This window comes from Bubalus bubalis, chromosome 6 (assembly GCF_019923935.1).
Source record: "Bubalus bubalis isolate 160015118507 breed Murrah chromosome 6, NDDB_SH_1, whole genome shotgun sequence".
Classification (NCBI taxonomy): domain Eukaryota; kingdom Metazoa; phylum Chordata; class Mammalia; order Artiodactyla; family Bovidae; genus Bubalus; species Bubalus bubalis.
Genome location: NC_059162.1, coordinates 107635209 through 107655051, shown reverse-complemented (window position 1 = coordinate 107655051; position 19843 = coordinate 107635209). Strand labels below are relative to the sequence as shown.

Genomic DNA, 19843 nt, shown 5'->3' with positions numbered 1-19843 from the left:
GCCTCCTCCCCTCACGCTGCCTTCCCCCAGGCCTCCTCCCCTCACCTGTTACATCAAAAGCCTCCCAACGAGAGAGCTTCCTGCTTCTCCTGACGCGATCTGCCAGTTTTATCTCTGGACTTGGCCAGGTTAAAATCTGATTTCATCTCCCCTGCTCTAAACCCTCCAGTATTACACCACTGCCTGCAGGCGAAGGTCCAAAGCTGGGTGGACTGGCACAGGAGAGGCCCTTTGCAAACTGGTCCTGCGCTCTCTCCCCATGTGCCACCTGGAGACAGCCGATTTAATAAACAGACAGGTTCCCCGGGCACGTCGCCCTCACTCTGACTTCTGGACCCCTCTCCTCAAAGTCCAGCCTCAACGCCTCCACCACCAAGCTCTCCACGACCACACTAGCCCTCGGCAGTCATTTCTCTCAATTCTGAAGGCCTTCCAGTCTGTATGACTTGTCTAGCATTTTAAGGGTCATTTGAGTGTTTTTGGAAAAGCCATGGGGCTTTGGAATAAAATGACCTGGCCATTTTACCGGCTGCATCCATAACCTCACAGGAAACCTCAAGCAAACTACTTCATTTGTTTCCTCATTTGTAAAATGATGATAACACCACTACACTTGGAGAGAGGCCAAAAGAATAAACAAATGAAATTCTAAACAGGTCAAGAACCTCACACCATGCCAGGTACACAGCACATACGCAGGAATGGTTAGTTCTCTTCCCTCTGCCTTGCCACTCCTCATCCCCCTCGGCCTTGATAATGATGATGCTCATTTACCGAGTCCCCTCTAATATGAATAGCTAGGTTTGCGCTACATGCTTCATGTGTTATTTCTGATTATTGGCCTCATTTTACAAATAAGGATACTGAGGTCCAGAACAGGGAGCAGACATGCCCAGCGACACAGAGTTAGCCCAGTAAACAGCACCGTTGACATTAACAGTCAGAACTCCACAGCCTCCCTTTTGCCAACATGAGCACAACATCTTCAATGAAACTATGAACTCTTAGGAGTAAGTACTACATGGAGAGAAGGATTAAGTCGGTCTGAATAACAAAGCAAAAGTACCACCCTGGTCTGCACAGGCTGTGTGGGTGTATGGCTGTCACTACTGGGTGACAATCATATCCTGCCCCTTTCTGAGCATCTACTAGATAAGGTGGTGTCCCTATCTCCTCAGTAACCGGCCCTGGCATTCCATTTCCAGCACACTTGAAGAACCTGCAAAACCATGTGAGCAAATTATTCGGCAGTTCCCATAGGCAGGATTAACGCTTCTTGATGCTGGGTACACACCACCAGGAGGCCGTCCCACGGCCTCTCTGAGTCTAAGACAAGGCAACACATACTAGCAAGAGATTCATTCGCTTTACAAGGAATCAGAGCGATCCCGACCTAGTTACCCAGACCCAAAGTCAGACTGTGTTAACGATGACAACGATAGTAATATCAATCATGAATAATATTAATCGCAAATACTTAAGGCTTACTGCATGTCAGGCATGGTTTTAACCTCCGTATGTATACTTAATCTTCACAACTCCTCCATGAGGTAGATGGCATTCTTATCTCCACTGTACAGACTGAGATAAACACAGAGAAGGTAAGTAACCTGCCCAAGAACACACAGCTAATAAACAGTACAGCCAGGATTCAAACCCAGGGAATATGGGCAAGAGTCTGTGCGGTTAATCAAAAACTCACATGTTCCTTTCTGACTGCAGAACAAAGTAATATGAAGAAATGGTTATGAATAGATTTGAGTTCTCATTCACATAAATAAATACATTTAAAAATCTCTTCCAACTTTGACTATAGTTTATAAATAGGATTATATAATACTGGCCTAAATTACTCAAGAATCCTTGAAACTAGAACAGTATCAGAAAAAGGTGACATGCAGAAAGCATTTCTGGCAGAGGAAATAATTCCAGCGCAGAGACATGGCATCATGATATGCTCAGAAATAAGTCATAACAAGTAGTATAAATAAGTAGACATGCAAGGTTTTGTTTGAGAAGCATCATGGGATACAAAAGAAGAGTGTTAGGGTTAGGGCTCAAGCATTAGATTCAAACAGATGACCTGAATTCTATTCTCACAGTCACTTACCCTCTCTGAGCCTTAGTCTTTCCATGTGAAAAATGGACATCCTCTTACAGAACTTTTCTGTGCACTGGGTAAGGCCCATAGTGTTTACTAAATGTTAACTGCCAGTGATAATAATAGTTATAATAGTAATCGATTTTTATGTATAACTATAATTTTATTGTTTTAATTTATTAGGAATAGGTTTTTATTATATGTATTAAGGCCAAACTGTAAGACTTTGAATGCCATGTGGAGTTTGGATTTGACTCTTATCACCAAAGGGAACGAAATACATAGCACACACAGGGCAGAGAACTCTTGAGAGAAGCCCATAGCCCAGGGCACCCAGCATTAAAAAGAATGGAAAGAATCAATGATTCCTATTCCAACATGGCAACCAACCCAAACAGTTCTGTTACTTTTTTGAAAATCAAATAGCCATGCTTCTTAGTCCTTTCCTTCCTTTCTTCCTTCCTTTAAAAAAAAAAAAAAGAAAAAAAAATTTCCCACTATCTCATGGCTTTAGAAAAAAGCACCATAGACTTTAACAATTCACGTAAGCAGAGGCATCTCTAAAAACACATCCCAGGCCCCGCAAACCTGTAAGCCCTGGTCACAAAATCCAATTTGCCCCCTGTGCAAATCCAACTTGAGCTCTTGTTGTTGTTTAGTCGCTCAGTCGTGTCCGACTCTTTGAGGCCCCATGGACTGTAGCCCACTAGGCTCCTCTGTCCATGAGATTTCCCAGGCAAGAATACTGCAGTGAGTTACCTTCTCCTTCTCCAGGGGATCTTCCTGATCCAGGTATAGAACCTGCATCTCCTACACTGGCAGGTGGATTCTTTACCCCTGCGTCACCAGGGAAGCCCCCAGTTTAGGTTAGCAAGGACTAAATAAATATCACTAGCTTAGCTTCTGAGGAAAGACTACGACCATGCAATTACTTTTCAGCCACAGGTTATAATGGTCACAGGCTACTGGAGAGATGACTTGACTTTTTCCTCCAGGCTCTCTCTTTGCTGGCCTTCTGTGAACTGTCTGTGGTCTGGTGATAAAACTGAAAGAGAAGTGGGCAAAAGCAAACCAGGAAGGGGTTGAGGGGTGGAAAGAAGTGCAGAACCCGCTTAAAGAGGAAGGGGGCAGGCATCCTTCAGGCAACAAAGCACTGGAGCTGGAACAGTTCAGGTCTCAAAGACAATAGACATTTTTTGAGCACCTACTGATATACAAGGCATTGGGCTGGCATTCGGGGATGAGACAGGATGCAAAATGCTAAGAGTAGCACGTTCGAGCTTGTACAAATGCAGATGAATGAACAGCCAACGAAGATGAAAAAACACAGAAATAATAAGCAATCAGGTCTGAAGTAAGAGGAAATGAAGGTGAGTTGGGGACGATAAGGCTCGACAGAGGGGCTGAGGCCAGGCCTGCAGGACTTAGATGTCCCACTAAAGAATCTGAACTTTATTCCACAGGCTACAGGGAGTGATGCAGCATTCAAGTTCACAAACAAAACAGCAGGGCGTGATAAAAGTTACCCTCTTCAGCAGTACGTGAACCGTGAAATTACAGATGTTCAAGCTGGTTTTAGAAAAGGCAGAGGAACCAGAGATCAAATTGCCAACATCCGCTAGATCATGGAAAAAGCAAGAGAGTTCCAGAAAAACATCTATTTCTGCTTTATTGACTATGCCAAAGCCTTTGACTGTGTGGATCACAATAAACTGTGGAAAATTCTGAAAGAGATGGGAATACCAGACCACCTGACCTGCCTCTTGAGAAATTTGTATGCAGGTCAGGAAGCAACAGTTAGAACTGGACATGGAACAACAGACTGGTTCCAAATAGGAAAAGGAGTACATCAAGGTTGTATATTGTCACCCTGCTTATTTAACTTCTATGTAGAGTACATCATGAGAAACGCTGGGCTGGAAGAAGCACAAGCTGGAATCAAGATTGCTGGGAGAAATCTCAATAACCTCAGCTATGCAGATGACACCACCTTTATGGAAGAAAGTGAAGAGGAACTAAAAAAGCCTTTTGATGAAAGTGAAAGAGGAGAGTGAAAAAGTTGGCTTAAAGCCCAACATTCAGAAAACGAAGATCACGGCATCTGGTCCCATCACTTCATGGGAAATAGATGGGGAAACAGTGGAAACAGTGTCAGACTTTATTTTTGGGGGCTCCAAAATCACTGCAGATGGTGACTGCAGCCATGAAATTAAAAGACGCTTACTCCTTAGAAGGAAAGTTATGACCAACGTAGATAGCATATTCAAAAGCAGAGACATTATTTTGCCAACAAAGGTCCGTCTAGTCAAGGCTATGGTTTTTCCAGTGGTCATGCATGGATGTGAGAGTTGGACTGTGAAGAAGGCTGAGTGCCGAAGAATTGATGCTTTTGAAGTGTGGTGTTGGAGAAGACTCTTGAGAGTCCCTTGGACTGCAAGGAGATCCAACCAGTCCATTCTGAAGGAGATCAGCCCTGGGATTTCTTTGGAAGGAATGATGCTAAAGCTGAAACTCCAGTACTTTGGCCACCTCATGCAAAGAGTTGACTCATTGGAAAAGACTCTGATGCTGGGAGGGATTGGGGGCAGGAGGAGAAGGGGATGACAGAGGATGAGATGGCTGGATGGCATCACTGACTCGATGGACGTGAGTCTGAATGAACTTCAGGCGTTGGTGATGGACAGGGAGGCCTGACATGCTGTGATTCATGGGGTCACAAAGAGTTGGACACGACTGAGCGACTGAACTGAACTGAACTGAGGGCAAGCCGCAAGGGAGGAGGAGACCTAGGGGAAGACTTGTAGGGACAGCACTGCACTAGTTCAAGTGAGAGGATACCAACGTGAACTACTGGGACTTAATCTCTTTAATTTTCAAAAGATTTTTAAATTGCAGGGAAAAAATGGACCAAATGTGGTTATTAGACATGGGGAGGGAAGAGTCAAGGATGACTGAGGTTTTTAGTGATTGTATTGACAGAAAAGAAACTGGAGGAAGGAAAGGAGTAAAGAAGAGAATGAATATGGAACTTGAAACAAGCCAGCCTAGGAAAGGCCCTGAGGAGCGCAGCCAGTTTCTAAACTCTTTGAGGTGGGCATCTGCAAATCCTAAACAGGTTTCCCAGAGGAAGCCCCCCCCCCACCCCCCCGCCAAATTTGAATTTCTTCAGTCCTATGAGACCTTCTAGGAGGCAAACTTTCACTCCTATCTTACAGAGGGACGAGAGGAAAGTCAGAGGTATGTCCAGTGTGATACTAACATGCAGTAGGAAAAATAAAAATTAAAGTAGGCCACGTAGACATATACTTTGCTCAAATCCTAAGCCTTCATGCTTGGAGCTTTAGTTCACACTTGCACCACTGCAACGTAAAATCTACAAGTTTGTTACAGTCGATTTGAAGCAGCAAAAAAAAACAAGCAAGCTAGTGAGTGTCTATGTCTCCAGACTGTCTTTCCTTTAGTAAATATTGATGCCTCCCTCTTCCCGAACCTTCTGTCCCTGAGGACTTTCCTGTGCAAAGCGCCCCTTCTAAGGGAATGTTTGTGGGTCATCTCGCTTGCTCCATGCTCCCACTGTAAAATTCCACGACAACCTGTTTTCTGAAGGAGAGAAAAGTCTTCAGGGGGTTCTCCTGTTCAAGAAACAAACACAAGGGGAATGGAGAACGGAACAACACAAGAAGGAAGAAAAAGGAACACAGTTCTCTTTTGTTTAAAGAAACAAAGTGAGCCCAATTAATTTGCTTAGGAGCCAGCAGTTTCCCACAAAGGTGGAGATGATGGGCAAGAGTTCTACGTGTAAGATAAACATCTAGGAAAATTCATTTTCTGTGCTAAAAGGGTATGTCAGTCACACAGATTTTATTTATTAAGAGGAGGAGGAGCAGGGCGACTGACTGACCCCAGGGGCTGTTTTTCCAACATTCTCACTGGCTTCTACCCTAGTAATCTAGGTTACCCTTTATGCTACCCTGAGTTATAAATAGCATTCATTTCCTTTCTCAGGCCACACAGACTTCAATGCTTTATTTCCTGGGTCCAGGGGAAAAAATACCCATAGCACATCTCATTCTGAATTTGAGTTACTACAAAGCCATCTCGTTTTGAATCAACCATGGAATCAGAAAACCACTTCAGAACTCTGCAATGAGTCTGTTGTTACCATTTCATTAAATTAGCCCAGAACAACCCCAGTGGGACTTCTGAGTGGCTGCTTCCTCTCAAGCCCATAGCTCACAGTCCTCCAGAACACAGCTTCAGGTCTTTGAGTGTGTGTAGGATGAGGCAAGTGAATATTTTACACAATGACAGGGTGAGCACTGAGTCAGAGGCAGATTCCCCAAGGGGTTTTCTCGATAAAAGCACCTTCAATTGGCTAAACAGAAACAGGAAGGTATTTCTCTTTATTTCTTTTTAAGAAAAAAAAAAAAAAAAGCTACACCACAGAGCAGTTAACTAAGTGAAGAAGCAGAAAGATCCCCCACTCACAACAGCTACTTGTCTGGGACCCATGCGAGGTCTTGGCACCTGAAGAAGCCAAGAGAATCAGATGAACAGGTTGTCACTCAACAAGAAGGCTTATATCTCACTTCCACATCATAACTTAGCTCAAAGATCCTGGTTTGAACCTGAGAACACTGACCCCAAATGAAAACTAGCAGCATTTCACTTTTCTGCAACCTCTACCAAGTTTAGCCTGACCCTCCTGAATGCAGGAAAGACAAATCAAGGGGGGAAAAATGGACATTTTGGAGTGATGCAGCCAAGTGAGATGTTTCCTTTCTCTACCAAAACAAAGGCAGAGAGTGAAAACCAGATTCACTTTGCCCCCCAAATAGCTAGACCTTGACTAGCCCCCTCCTGCTGAGCCGACCCCACACTCACTCACCTCTGTGAATCATCAGATCCCTCTGTCACTGTCAGCTCCTTGGAGAAGCCCTGTTTCTCCTGATGCATATCACACACAGCATTTTAAAGCAATGCTCGGGTTGGTTCCCAAAGCCATCAGGAAGTGGGTATTTTGATTACATGCATATAGGAAGCACCAAATTCCCTATCTGTTTCCCGCTGGGTCTGGACTGTCTGGGACATTCAGAGGAGGCCCCAAGGGTTCCCCCTACTTGTTGTAGATGACATGACTCTCCTTTGAGACCTCTGAGACCAAAGAACTCTGCAAACACAGCTATCCAAACAGAACTAGAGGGCTGCGGCCATTTCTTACCAATTGTAACCTGAGCAACTTACCATTTAATAGTGTAATCCCATTTATTGTAGGGATTATGACAGGGACAAATAATTTCAAATTAAAAATGAAACCAGCACCTTGACAGTAACTCTTCACCGGCATGCAGCTAGTTTGGGATTTTTGAAAGATCACAAAAGAGTCTGAGATCCGTTTACATTCACGACCCCGCGGCAGATAACTGTTTCAAAGCCATCCCGACTCCTCACAGAAGACCTCCCTCCATTCAAGAGATGAAGCGCTTCAATAGGATCCGGCGTGCTGGCCGAAAAGACAGAACCCACCTCTTTCTGCTGCCATCCGGCCTGTCTTCTGTCTGGATGCTGGCAGCCTCTTTCCAAGGGGCCAGGGAAGGATATGTTCTTAATCTTAAATTCTCACCTGTCCCAGTACCAGAGCCCAGAATGTCATGGAAACTGATGCAAAAGCTGTCTCAATATCAGCACTTCATAACTGAGATAAGCCCATGAGACGCAAACTATCAGCACCATCGGGTGCTGTGACCGCGTCTTGCGGCGGCTGCAAAGAAGGTAAAGCACAAGCGCGGAGGAAGTCCTCTGCTCGCTTCGTTTCCTCTCATTTTACAGACTTGTGCAATGCGTTACTCCCCCCCGCCCCTCACAGTTTCCAAGCCTGGTAAGAGCAAGTGGAGTGCCGGCCCGCGCTTACACAGGCAGTTGACAGTTCTCTAGCAAGTGGCCGAGAAATGGGACACAAGTGGGTACTCACGGTCATGCCAAAGCTTGGACGGAACAGGAGCTGCACGGGCACACCCAGGAATAAAACATACCAGGGAGCCCCGGACAGAAAATCCAGGAGCTGGACCAAAAATACCTCCTCCCAAAGCACCAGACTGACCCAAATTTCAGCCGGGGGCCTCTCACTCTCCAAAAGACAATCTCCTGCTCAACAATCGGCCTTTTGTGCTGCACAGCCTTATCCAGCAAGGGCTGGGTGGAAAAAAAAAAACTAGTCTCTTTTACCTGTAACCTCACCATGGCCTCCATGCCCAAGGTGGACAGGGCTCTCCTGGACTCCCGGTCTGCGCAGAGTCCAATCTCTCAGAGGGGCTGAGGACCGACAGGAGAGCCAGGCAGCCCCAGTACACACACCAGTCCTCACCCAAAGGAACGCTCTGTGATGGGGAGTGCATCCCCAACACAAGTCAGACTCGAACGTCAGGATGGAGAAACTGAAGCTCAGAGAGGGGCAGCCACCTGCCCCGGGTCACACAGCGAAGCAAGAACAGAGCTTTACTACAACCACAATCCCGACCTCGGGATTCCTGAATACCCCCACTGGCCCGCGCCTGCCCTCATCACGGCGGGCTGAGAACTAACATCCCCAGAGCCCTTCGGACCCAATGTCCCCGCCTCCGTAGGGCCAGGACCTTGGTCTTCGCCCCAGGCGTTCGCCGGACAACCCCGCAGACCCCGCCCGCCCGAGGGCTAAGCCCGCCACCACCCCCGGCTCAAAGCCCCAGCCCAGCTACCCACCTCCCGCCAGACCTGCAGAGTCGCGCTCCCGAGAGCCGGCGGCGGCGGACATTTCCCTGCCAGCTTCCTCAAGCTCTTCATCTCGCTGCCCGAGCCGCTCCGCCCCCAGCTCCGCCCCCCCGAGGGTCCCGCCCCCGCGTGCCACCCCCGCCAATCGAAGGCCAGCCTGCTTAGTAGCCCCGCCCCAAAACAGACGGGGCCCGTCCCTGAGGCTAGGTCTCCTCCAATCCCTTTCTCGCCTTCCAAGACCGATACCTGCCTCCGCCAATTCTGGCACGCCCCGGCCAGGTGCCTGGGGCCGAATTCCAGCTTTGCGGCGTGGGCGGCTCGGGCTCGGGCTCAGGGCACCTGTATCGAGACAGCCACCGGAACTCAGGATCTGGGGTCGCTGGGTCGAAGCCTGTGGAAGGAAAAAGGAGGGACTACTGAGCCACGGGCTTGAAGAGCCGGTTCCCCTTGGCACGGTTGTCCGTCCGTGAGCAAATCTATCAGCCTCTCGGGGAGGCTCCAAGTCTGTTTCCCTCTCGCACAGGGTGCACCTGAAACTCAAATACAAGAATAAATATGAAAACAAAATGCTGTACCAAGATAGACCAGCGCCACCTCCTCCCACCTGGTGGTAATTATGTGCCTAGGTCTGTGCTTCACAAGTATATTACGTCCCTAATTCTCACAACTAATTTGAGGAGGAAGGAAACTGCTATTCCGTGGCAATGATTATCCCATGGCAACTCAGCTCAGGTGTAGTCTAAGGTGGAAGAGTGAGTGGCAGAGTGGGAATTCAAATAGATGTCAGTGCTAGAGAGCCGGTTGGAGGCTTTAACTACCCATGATCTCCATCAGCAATTCTCAGGCCTCTCCAAAAAACACACTCTATAAGTAAAAGCAGTGTGCTTGCTATGAAATACACCTTCAAGAGAAGCTCCATGGTTCCCTCTTAACCAGATTGCCATTCCTCTCTCCTAGTAATTCTTGAGTCCTCTCTGCCTCTCTCACTCAAACCCAGGTATGCCTGACTCCCAAACACTTGCTGTTTCCTATGCTATCCTCCCTGTCCCCCCTTGTAGAACGGCATGACCCTGACCAAACTGAATTGGATTTGTAAAAACATCATAAATGAAAAAATTTGGGTTGCAGGACTGATTATGGCACTGCCAGACATGGCTTTTAAATTATTTTCAGCATTTACATGCTATTAACCTATACTGCACCTCATCTTAGCAGCAGCAGCAGCAGCACCTCATCTGATCCTCACAAAACCCTTGGAGTAGTAAGTAAGGCAAGTTCATATTTCCACTGTACAAATAATAAAGCCAAGGCTTGGGAATTCCCTGGTGGTCGAGTGTTTAGGACGCTGCACTTTCACTGCATGGGTTCAATCCCCGGTAGGGGAACTAAGATTACACAAGCCACTCAGTGCAGCCAAAAACAAAACACACACTCACACACAACAATAAAGCCAAGGTTCAAAGAGATTAAATACATTGTTCACAACTAGGAAGTGGCAGAGCTGGGATCTGAACCAAAATCTCTGGACTCCATGGACTTTGCAGGTATAGCTTGGGGTTCCAAACCTGGTCGTGTTACTTCAATTGATGAATGACTTCTGGTAAGGCACCGTGTGTCAGTTTACTCTATCATGGATAAAACAGATACTTATACTTTAGTATTGCTCACAAGACTCAACAGAAGAACATGGTGGTTGTATGTTGTCTGACTATTTAGAAAAATGTATGGCACACAGTAGGTACTCAGTTCATGTTGCCTAATTCTTTTCTCTAACTGTAATCTCTTGACCAAGGCACTTCCACTCCCTGACCTTCTGTGCTGCACATTATTCACCAAGGGCTGAGTGGGAAAAACCTAGTTACTTTCACCTATAACCTCTTCTTGGACTCTGGTCCCTTTATCTATAAAATGTAAGGGTTGGGCAGATGGATTCCCAAGAGCCTGTTGGCTCTGAGAGTCCCCTCTCACCCAATTCCTTTCTGAGGAAGTCCATCATGACAGCTACTCAGAGAACTTGAGTTAGTATAGTTTCCTTGCTGGTTACCTCACATGTAGACCCCAGGAGTAGGGAAGAGGAGTAAGCCTAAGAGAGGAAAATCATCGACTCTTCTCTGTCTTTCATTCTCACAGATAGACATCAAGTTCTGTTCTTCCATTCAACAAATATTTATTGAGTGCCTACCAGGTGGTACTAATGGTAAAGAGTCCGTCTGCCAGTGCAGGAGACAAAGAGACTCGGGTTCGATCCCTGAGTTAGGAAAATCCCCTGGAGTAGGAAATGGCAACCCTCTCTAGTATTCTTGCCTGGAAAATTTCATGGACAGAGGAGCCTGGCTGGCTACAATCATGGGGGCCACACAGAGTTGGACATGACAAAGCATACGCACAGAGCTAGGCACTGTTGTAACCACAGAGGGTTAAGTTGTGAACATAACCCAAACTCACTGTTGCCATGGCACCTTCGTTCTCATCAGTTTGATCTCTCCAGTCCATCCTCTCCTCCCCATCCCCATGATGGCCCCTGGTCCAAGTCTCATTTTTTATGCCTGAATCACTGCAAATACATCCCCACTGATCTCCCTGTTTGATGTTCCCCCCTTCTGCACCAGTTGCCAGAGGAATTTTCCTAACATGCAAATCCTGCTTTGTCATTCCTCATTTTAAAACTCCATCAGCTGTCCACAGGCTATAGAAAAGTCCAAGCTCTTTGTTGCTTATTTAAGGTCCTTCATGTACTATCTCTGTGGGCCTCTCCTGGCTCAGCTCACTCCACAGCTTCCTCCCACCGCAACTTCAGTCCCACCCAGTGACTTGCTCTTAACTCCAAATGTCTCTTTTCGTCCTTCTTGCCTGCTTGGTAAAAACCTCACTTGTCCTTCAAGTCTCCGTTTAAACATCACCTCCTACATGAAATCTTCCCTGAGCAGTTTAGATGGGATGGGTTGGCATGAGTTTAGGATGCATTAGAGCGAAACTCAAGAGGTCAGGCTCTGGAGGAGACGCTCTAATCCAGTCTAATGCTGCCTCTATTGTTTATGCTGCTGCTAAGCTGCTGCTAAGTCGCTTCAGTCGTGTCCAACTCTGTGCGACCCCATACACAGCAGCCCACCAGGCTCCCCCGTCCCTGGGATTCTCCAGGCAAGAACACTGGAGTGGGTTGCCATTTCCTTCTCCAATGCATGAAAGTGAAAAGTGAAAGTGAAGTCGCTCAGTTGTGTCCGACTCTTAGCGACCTCATGGACTGCAGCCTACCAGGCTCCTCCGTCTACTGTTTATACCAGCTATGCATTCGGACAAGGCACTTACCCTCCCTGAACCTCAGTTTCCTCATCTGTAAGATGGAGATATAATACCTGCCTTGAAGGGCTGTGGTAAAGAAAATGAGATAATGTGCTGAAAGTTCTTCAAACAGTGTCTAATACACAATAAGTCCATGATCAGTGTTAGCTGAGGAAATAGTTTCTGAGTTCCTACTATGTGCTGGGCATTTTCATATGTATTATCTCATTTAATTCCCACAATTCCCTGAGGAACATATTCTCTTTTTTTTTTTCCTCCAAAATATTTATTTATTTTTGGCTGTGTTGAGTCTTTGTCCCTGCACTCAGGCCTGCTCTAGGTATGGAGAGCAGGGACTGCTCTCTAGTTGCGGTGTGCAGGCTTCTCCTTGCGGTGCTTTCTCTTGTTGCAGAACACAGGCTTTAGGGCACTCAGCCTTCAGTAGTTGGAGCAGGCAGGCTCAGTAGTGGTGGTGCCAGACTTAGTTGCCCTAAGGCATGTGGGATTGAATCAGTGTCCCTTGCATTGCAAGGCAGATCCTTAACCATTGAACCACCAGGGAAGCCCCAGGATATTCCCTTTTTTTTGGCTGTGCAGCCTGTGGGATCAAACCCAGGCCCTCCGCAGTGGACCTCAGAGTCTTAACTACTGAATCACCAGGGAATTCCCAGGAAGATATTCTTTACATATAGAAATCTACAATCAAGCAAACTCAAAATTAGGTCAGATTTGTGGTTACCAGAGGGAGGGGTAACATAGGGGGGAGGAGGGATTACATGAAGGTAGTCAAAAGGTCTAAAGCTCCAGTTATAGGATAATTAAGTACTCGGAATATGATGGGGCTTCCCTGGTGACTCAGCGGTAAAGAATCTACCTGCCAATGCAGGAGACATAGGTCCAAATCTGGGTCGGGAAGATCCCCTAGAAAAGAAAATGGCAACCCACTCAAGTATTCTTGCCTGGGAAATCCCATAGACAGGACTTTGGTAGGCTGCAGTCCATGGGGTTGCAAAGAGTTGGACATGACTTAGTGATTGAGCACACACATAAATATGATGTGTAACACGATATATCTAACTAACACTGCTGTATGTTATATATGAAAGTTGTTAGGAGAGTAAATCATGAGTTCTCATCACCAGGAAAAAATATTTTTTTCTATGTCTTTAATTTTATATCTATATGAGATGATGGATGTTCACTAAACTTATTGTGGAAATCATTTCATGAGGTATGCAAGTCAAATCATTATGCTGTGCCCCTTAAACTTACACAATGCTGTATGTTAACTAGAGCTCAATAAAACTGGAAGAAGGGAGGGACCTCCCTGGCAGGCCAGTGGCTAGGACTCAATGCTCCCAGTGCAGAGGGCCCAGGTTCGATCCCTGTTAAGGGAACTAGATCCCACATGCAGCAAGGAAGATGACAGATTCAGGGTGCCACAACTAAGACCAGTGCGGCCAAATAAATATTTTTTCAAAAAACTGTAAGAAAAAAAAAATCTACAAAACCAAGGTTCAGAGAGGTGATGCCCAAAGTCACACGGTTAAGGAACAGCAAAGACAGGTTTCAAATGCAAGAGGTCATATAGCTTCAAAGTCTATACTCTTGGCTGTTATGACTATTATTACTTTTTTTTAAAAAACCGTATCAATTACTTTTTCTTTTTCTTCAAAATATTGTTCATTTGTATTCTTTTGTGCACTATCCATCTCCTTTGCTCAGTTTCCTATCAATCTTCTAAAGAATTCATTTTTGATGCAGATATACTGAAGCCTTTTTGTGTTTATGCAGGCAAAAATATCAATCAAGGACTATAAACTATTATTACTTCTCATACAACTACCAATGATCATCATAAAACAAGTTATCCTTATTAGTTGAAGGTTTGGAGATGAATTTCCCCTTGCTTAGAGCATCAATCCTTTAACTCAGCATTCAAGGCTCTATAATTTTGTTTCCTTTTTGCACACTCCCCTGTTTGCATCCAGTCAGTCCACTTCCTGCACACCAGGCAAACGAAGCTGGAGTGGCCAGACGTTCAGGCTCCATGATGAGACCACAATAGAAAGGGAGCCCGCCCCCTCCACCCCACCCCACCCCCGCCATTTCTGCAGAACAGAGATGCTGGCTAGGAAAGAAGAAAGTAACAGTGCTGGGTAAACAGCCAAGCTCCAGCACCTGGTGGCTCGAATTTGCATATTCTTTGACTGATCTTCTGATCTGAACAACTCTCCTTTACCTGCCTAGCTAATCTCCTAGTCTAAACAGATTCTGCCCTAGAGGCCACTAACCTCTCTCTGCTAGTACAAAGCTAGACCATTTTCTCAGTTGCAGTGGAGCACAGGGTTCAAGGGCAGACCTGCCTTGGTTCTAGTTGTCATTGGCAGAGAGAGGGAAGATGGGCCTCTAGAAGCTGCTGATCTTGCTAATTTACAGAAGACTCTGTATTAGAATCACACCTCACTCCATTCAGCCCTGCTCAGAGCAAGGAGGGCAAAGGGGCCCTGCTGGAGTTAAAACTCTGATCCAGAAATGGGAAAACAGAAATGCAAACACCGTGGCCAGCTGGTGACCTGGGGGCACTGTGACCTCATGCCAATAGCTTTAAGAGGGCACAGAAACTATGGAGTATGAGTTCAAAGTGTGCAAAGTCAACTGGTGGTGGGGAGGTCAATGCCCAGCCACCCCCTCCCTCCCCCCGTCACAGGGAGCCTGGGGTCTCACCTACCTGGACAGGCCCTGGCGACTTCCTGGAGGAACGTTCTGGTGTGTGAACCAAAGGGGAGCTGGAATAGGAGGCTGAGCTCTGCTGTGTCCAGCTGGACGGTGACATCTGAGCCTGTGCAGGGGAAGCAGGACATGAGCTCTTGGCTTCTGAGATGCTAAGGTGCATCTTTGGGCTGGAGCCCCCAGAATGGAGTGTCAGCAGCCCAAGCTCCCAAAGCCCCTTTGACCCTTAAGCAATTGACTTATGGGTCAACTTAATGACTGTTGCTAATTTGTACCCCCAGCTCCAAATTAACATCACCCTCAGTCTACAAGAGGGGGTGGACCTAGGCTCTGAAAAGCCAGTAAGCCTTGCCACAGACTTCTGGATGGAGACAGAAGAGACCAAGTTCTCAAACTATAGTCTACCCACTCCACCAGCCCACCACCACCACCACCCAAGTGGAATGAAAAGCACACAGAGGTGGACGGAGGGGCTGTCTGGCAGTCAGACATGCTAGGCACTGTGACTACCATGCTAAAGAGATCAGCCTGTGGATGGTGTCTGGCTTACAGCGTAACCTGAGCGCCCAAAACACATGCTGAGCTAGTGAATAAGTAGGAGCAACCTAGCAGACTGATCAAGTGTGGGCTCCAGGGTCTGTAGTCCGAGTTTGAGTCCCACCACTTACTGAATCACTTCATTTCTCTGGGTCTCCATTACCTCATCCATAAAACATGAATGAGAGCAGTGATGACCCCATAGAATTGTGAGGAGAGCACCAGCTGATGTGTGTAAAGCTCTTAGCATAGTACCTGGCCAAGACCATCTTTGACCAAATATTCATTTCTATTATCAATATTTTTATAATGACTACTACTTCACTACTGTGACTATAATCTAGCCAAAAAAAAAGTGAAGAGGAACTAAAGAGCCTCTTGATGAGAGTGAAAGAGGAGTGTGAAAAAGCTGGCTTAAAACTCAACATTCAAAATACTAAGATCATGGGATCCAGTCATCACTTCATGGCAAGTAGATGGGGAAACAATGGAAACAGTGAGAGACTTTATTTTCTTGGGCTCCAAAATCACTGCAGATGGTGACTATAGCCATGAAATTAAAAGATGCCTGCTTCTTGGGAGAAAAGCTATGACCAACCTAGGTAGCATATTAAAAAGCAGAGACACTACTTTGCCGACAAAGGTCCATTTGTCAAAGCTGTGGTTTTTCCAGTAGTCATGTATGGATGTAAGAGTTGGACCATAAAGAAAGCTGAGTGCTGAAGAATTGATGCTTTTGAACTGTGGTGTTGGAGAAGACTCTTGAGAGTCCCTTCGACAGCAAGGAGATCAAATCAGTCAATCCTAAAGGAAATCAGTCCCAAATATTCATTGGAAGGACTGATGCTGAAGCTGAAGCTTCAATACATTGGCCACCTGATGCAAAGGACTAACTCATTGGAAAAGACCTTGAGCCTGGGAAAGATTGAAGGCAGGAGGAGAAGGGGACAACAGAGGATGAAATGGTTGGATGGCATCACCGACTTGACGGACGTGAGTTTGAGCAAGCTCCAGAAGTTGGTGATGGACAGGGAAGCCTGGAGTGTTGCAGTCCATGGGGTAGCAAAGAGTCAGACACGACTGAGCAACTGAACTGAACTAAACAGTCTAGCAAAGAAGATAGATATTAAACAGGTCACTATAGATAATTAGGACCCAACTCAGACTGAAAGGCCCACTCACCAAGAATGTAGAGCTCACCATCTGGGGACACTGCAGGGAGGGAAAGGAAAAGGCCCTTAGCCATTGAGCATCATCCTTGCTCCCACCACTCCACCTCCAACAAGGGCAGAAATGACCTGGGGGCCCTGAGGAGAGGGATCATCCCATCCCGCCCACTGTGGCACCTTCTTCCAGTGTGAAATCCCGAGAGACTGGCACGATCTGGTCCAAGGAGACATCGTCCCCGGTGATGGCCATCCTCCGGTGTGTATACAGGAAGAGACTGAGGGCAGGAAGCATCGTAAGGACAGGGTGCACGGGGCCATTCCTCCGGTCCACCGTGGAAGCCTCAGCGTGCTCGGCTCGCATTCCCTCCTTGGTCCCTGGGGGCTGTGCTCATGCTTCTCTGCACAATGGTGCCCATCAGAGACCGATGGGTTATCAAGGCTGGACTTGCCTCACTTTGGGAACCCCGCTTTGTTAGTAAAACCCATGCATAATCCCCCCCCTTGTGCATTCTAGGACTGTATGTGACAAGAACAGGACAATCCTCACCTCCTCCTCTCCCTCCCTGAACCTCAGCTTTTCCATCTGTAAAGGAAGGGTGATGGGTTCAAAAATGTCTAAGGCTCCTCCTTCCCAGATCTGAGACCCTGAGGGTCACTTTTCAGCTGTGAGAACTTTGATCATTATTCTTGCTGTTTCTGGGTAATAGGTGGGTGTTACTAGCAACATTTATGGAGCCCTTTTTACGTACTTCACAGCATTTTAACTACTTTATATGCAGAAACTCATTTTAATCTTTAGTTTGGATGCATTGAGGTTTGCTCAAGATGTAACAAAGCCTAGGTTTGAATCCAAGACAGGCAGGCCACAGGGTTTCTCATCAGATTTTGAGGATTATATGAGCTAATAATACATAGGGCTGGGCATATAGTGTTCAGAAACTATTAACTATCATTATTATAATTATTCCAGAAGCCTCAGACTCTGTCCTAGAAGGTGTGAAATCCAGCTGGAGGGACGATGGAAAATAATAAACCCAAACAGGCAAGGCCCAATCCCATCACTTACGCGTGTTCCTGGCCACCACGCTCCGGACGGTAGCGCACGAGTCCCAGGAGGCGGCTCTGCCTGCTGTCGCCCTCGCACAGCACACCTTGCACCGCCTGCCGCTCAGGGTCAAGGCAAAGGGAAAGGAAGCCTGCATCCAGGTCTTGCCCAACCCGGCCCGCCCCACCAGCCTTGCCCTGGCTTGCCCTGCCCTCACCCATGCAGGTTTACTGTGTGACCCTGGGCAGGTCACTTCACCTCTCTGACCCTTCCTCATCTGTGAAATAGGGATATCAACCCTCAACTTCACAGGGGGTGGGAGGATAACTGAGTATTTAAAGCATAAGGCAGAGAGTCCAGAACTGAGTACATAGTAAGTACTGATTTCCTTCCCTCCACCCCCGCGCTCCCCCTCCCCCATGGCACAGAGAGAGGGAGGCAACCAGAGAGACACGTAGACACCTGCCATTCCACTTCCCAAGCCCAGGCAGGGAGGCCCTGGGGCTGGGAGCTCCAGGCTGCAGGGAAGGATATGATCACGCAATACTCCCCATCAGCCAGGGTCTCCTGGATAGCCACAGATTGGTCCATGCCGGCCACTGCACACCCTGGGGAAGGGCAGAAGGGAGGTTCTTTAGGTCAATACATCACCGGGGATGTGATGGAGTTGCCTTTGAGGACCGCCGGCAGGGATGGGGGGCTCTGCTGGGAGAAGGCGGAGGAGGCCCCATCCTCTCCCTCCCCCTCCCCCTTTGCCATCCTTTGCCTCTGATGGGAGGTACAATTTGCTATGCCGGCCTCTGTCCTGATGGGCATCCAGTCGCTCCTTAGTGGGGTCCAGTCTACTTGCTGGACGTGTGGTGCCCTGTCCCATTACCGGAGAGGAGGCTATGGTCTTTATTGCTCCAGGACGGGGGCTCTGCCTCTCTTTTGGGGGAGCAGTGTGAGTTCTGCTAACAGCTGTCTGGGAAGTGTCAGGGGTGTATCTGCATGTATCTTGGGAAGGGAGTGTCTCATTCTGGACCAGGACTCCAGTCCTGTCCCTCTTGCCTTGGAGGTGGGCAAGTGTCCTGTTACTCCTTGGCCCTCCCCCAGCCCAGCAGGCCACATTGCATCAGCCAAAGGCTGGGGGTGTCCGGTTCTGACAGCCTCAGGACAGGGCACCCAGCCCTCAGCTTGCCCAGTCCCTCCTGCCCAGCCCTGCCCTGGCTTCCCTGCCCCGCACTCACTCCTGGCCCCCTGCTATTGCCGCCTACCTCCTGAGCTGTCACCGCGGCCGGGTGTGCGGAACCTCGGCCGGGACCCGGTCAATGACTACATTTCCCAGCAGCCCCTACGCCACACGATGGTCAGCCAGCCTGCAAGTCCCAGCATGCTGTGCCAATGTGGGGGTTGGGGAGGCTCCTCCCTGTGCCCCCCGCCGCCCCGTTAACTCCTTAAGTCCTGTGGTACCCTCGGCTCCCTATTCGGGAAAGCTTTTCCTAAGGACTCCCCCCGACATCCTCAGCCCTCGAGCGGCCAGAGTTCCTTATCCAGGACCTGGAAGGAAGATGGTCACCTTAAGGGAAAACGTTTTCTCAGTTTCATCCTCAGCTCCTCGCACTCCAGGCAGGCCGACGCTGGCCTCTGCTGGAACACTTCCTCCCCAGGTACCTATCTTGTCCTAGCTTCAGGGAGAACAATACTATGAAGAACCACATACCCCCATTTTCCAGGTGGAGAAACAGACTCAGAGAGGTTAAGCGTCCTGACCAAGGTCTCGCAACTGAAACGTGTGACTCCAGCTTCCATGCCGCGGACACTGCCACCCACGGCCGCATTTCCTCCCTTAGCCTCAGCAGGGGTGTGTGATGGAACCAGCCCATCCTGCCTGCCTTATGGGGCTGTGTGGGGAAAAGGGAGGCCAACGCGTTGTCAAGGGTGTGACCGTGTTCATATGCAGCGCCTGTGCTGAGGCCCCATCCTCTCTCCTCCTGAGGAGGAGAGACATCAAGGGAGGGGGGCCCCCCGCTCAGCTCTCACAACAGCCTGAGTCTGCACTTTGTTGTTTTCCAGCCCTTTCCCCTGATTCACTGGCCACTGGGCAAGGCTTTCCTCCTTTGGGGTCTGCCCTTCTCCACCTAAGATAAGGAGGCTGCTCCAGATGGACAGAAGGGCCAGCTCAGATTAGGGTGTCCAGGACCAGTCTCTCCCAGTCTATTGGCCATGTCACTAAGCTGTAAGCTCCCTGAG

General features: G+C 48.0%; 1 protein-coding gene across 9 annotated transcripts in view; it reads right to left on the bottom strand.

Moving 5' to 3' along the window:
* INPP5B (inositol polyphosphate-5-phosphatase B) overlaps nt 1-19439 on the bottom strand; it is a 55358-nt gene extending 35919 nt beyond the window's left edge. Inside the window, exons 1-7 of one of the 9 annotated variants that reach the window (XM_044945232.2) lie at nt 19314-19439; nt 18146-18219; nt 17633-17727; nt 16744-16841; nt 16580-16609; nt 14859-14969; nt 9099-9239 (exon numbers count right to left, since the gene is read on the bottom strand). In XM_044945232.2, coding sequence (XP_044801167.2) covers nt 9099-9239; nt 14859-14969; nt 16580-16609; nt 16744-16841; nt 17633-17727; nt 18146-18219; nt 19314-19431 — 667 coding nt within the window. In that variant the 5' untranslated portion in view covers nt 19432-19439. Of the gene's footprint in view, nt 1-7627; nt 7863-8839; nt 8966-9094; nt 9240-14858; nt 14970-16579; nt 16610-16743; nt 16842-17632; nt 17728-18145; nt 18220-18867; nt 18885-19313 lie in introns of those variants that run through there. The other 8 variants (XM_044945231.2, XM_006077551.4, XM_006077552.4 and 5 more) reach the window with 8 other exon arrangements.
* Nucleotides 19440-19843: the final 404 nt, after the last annotated feature.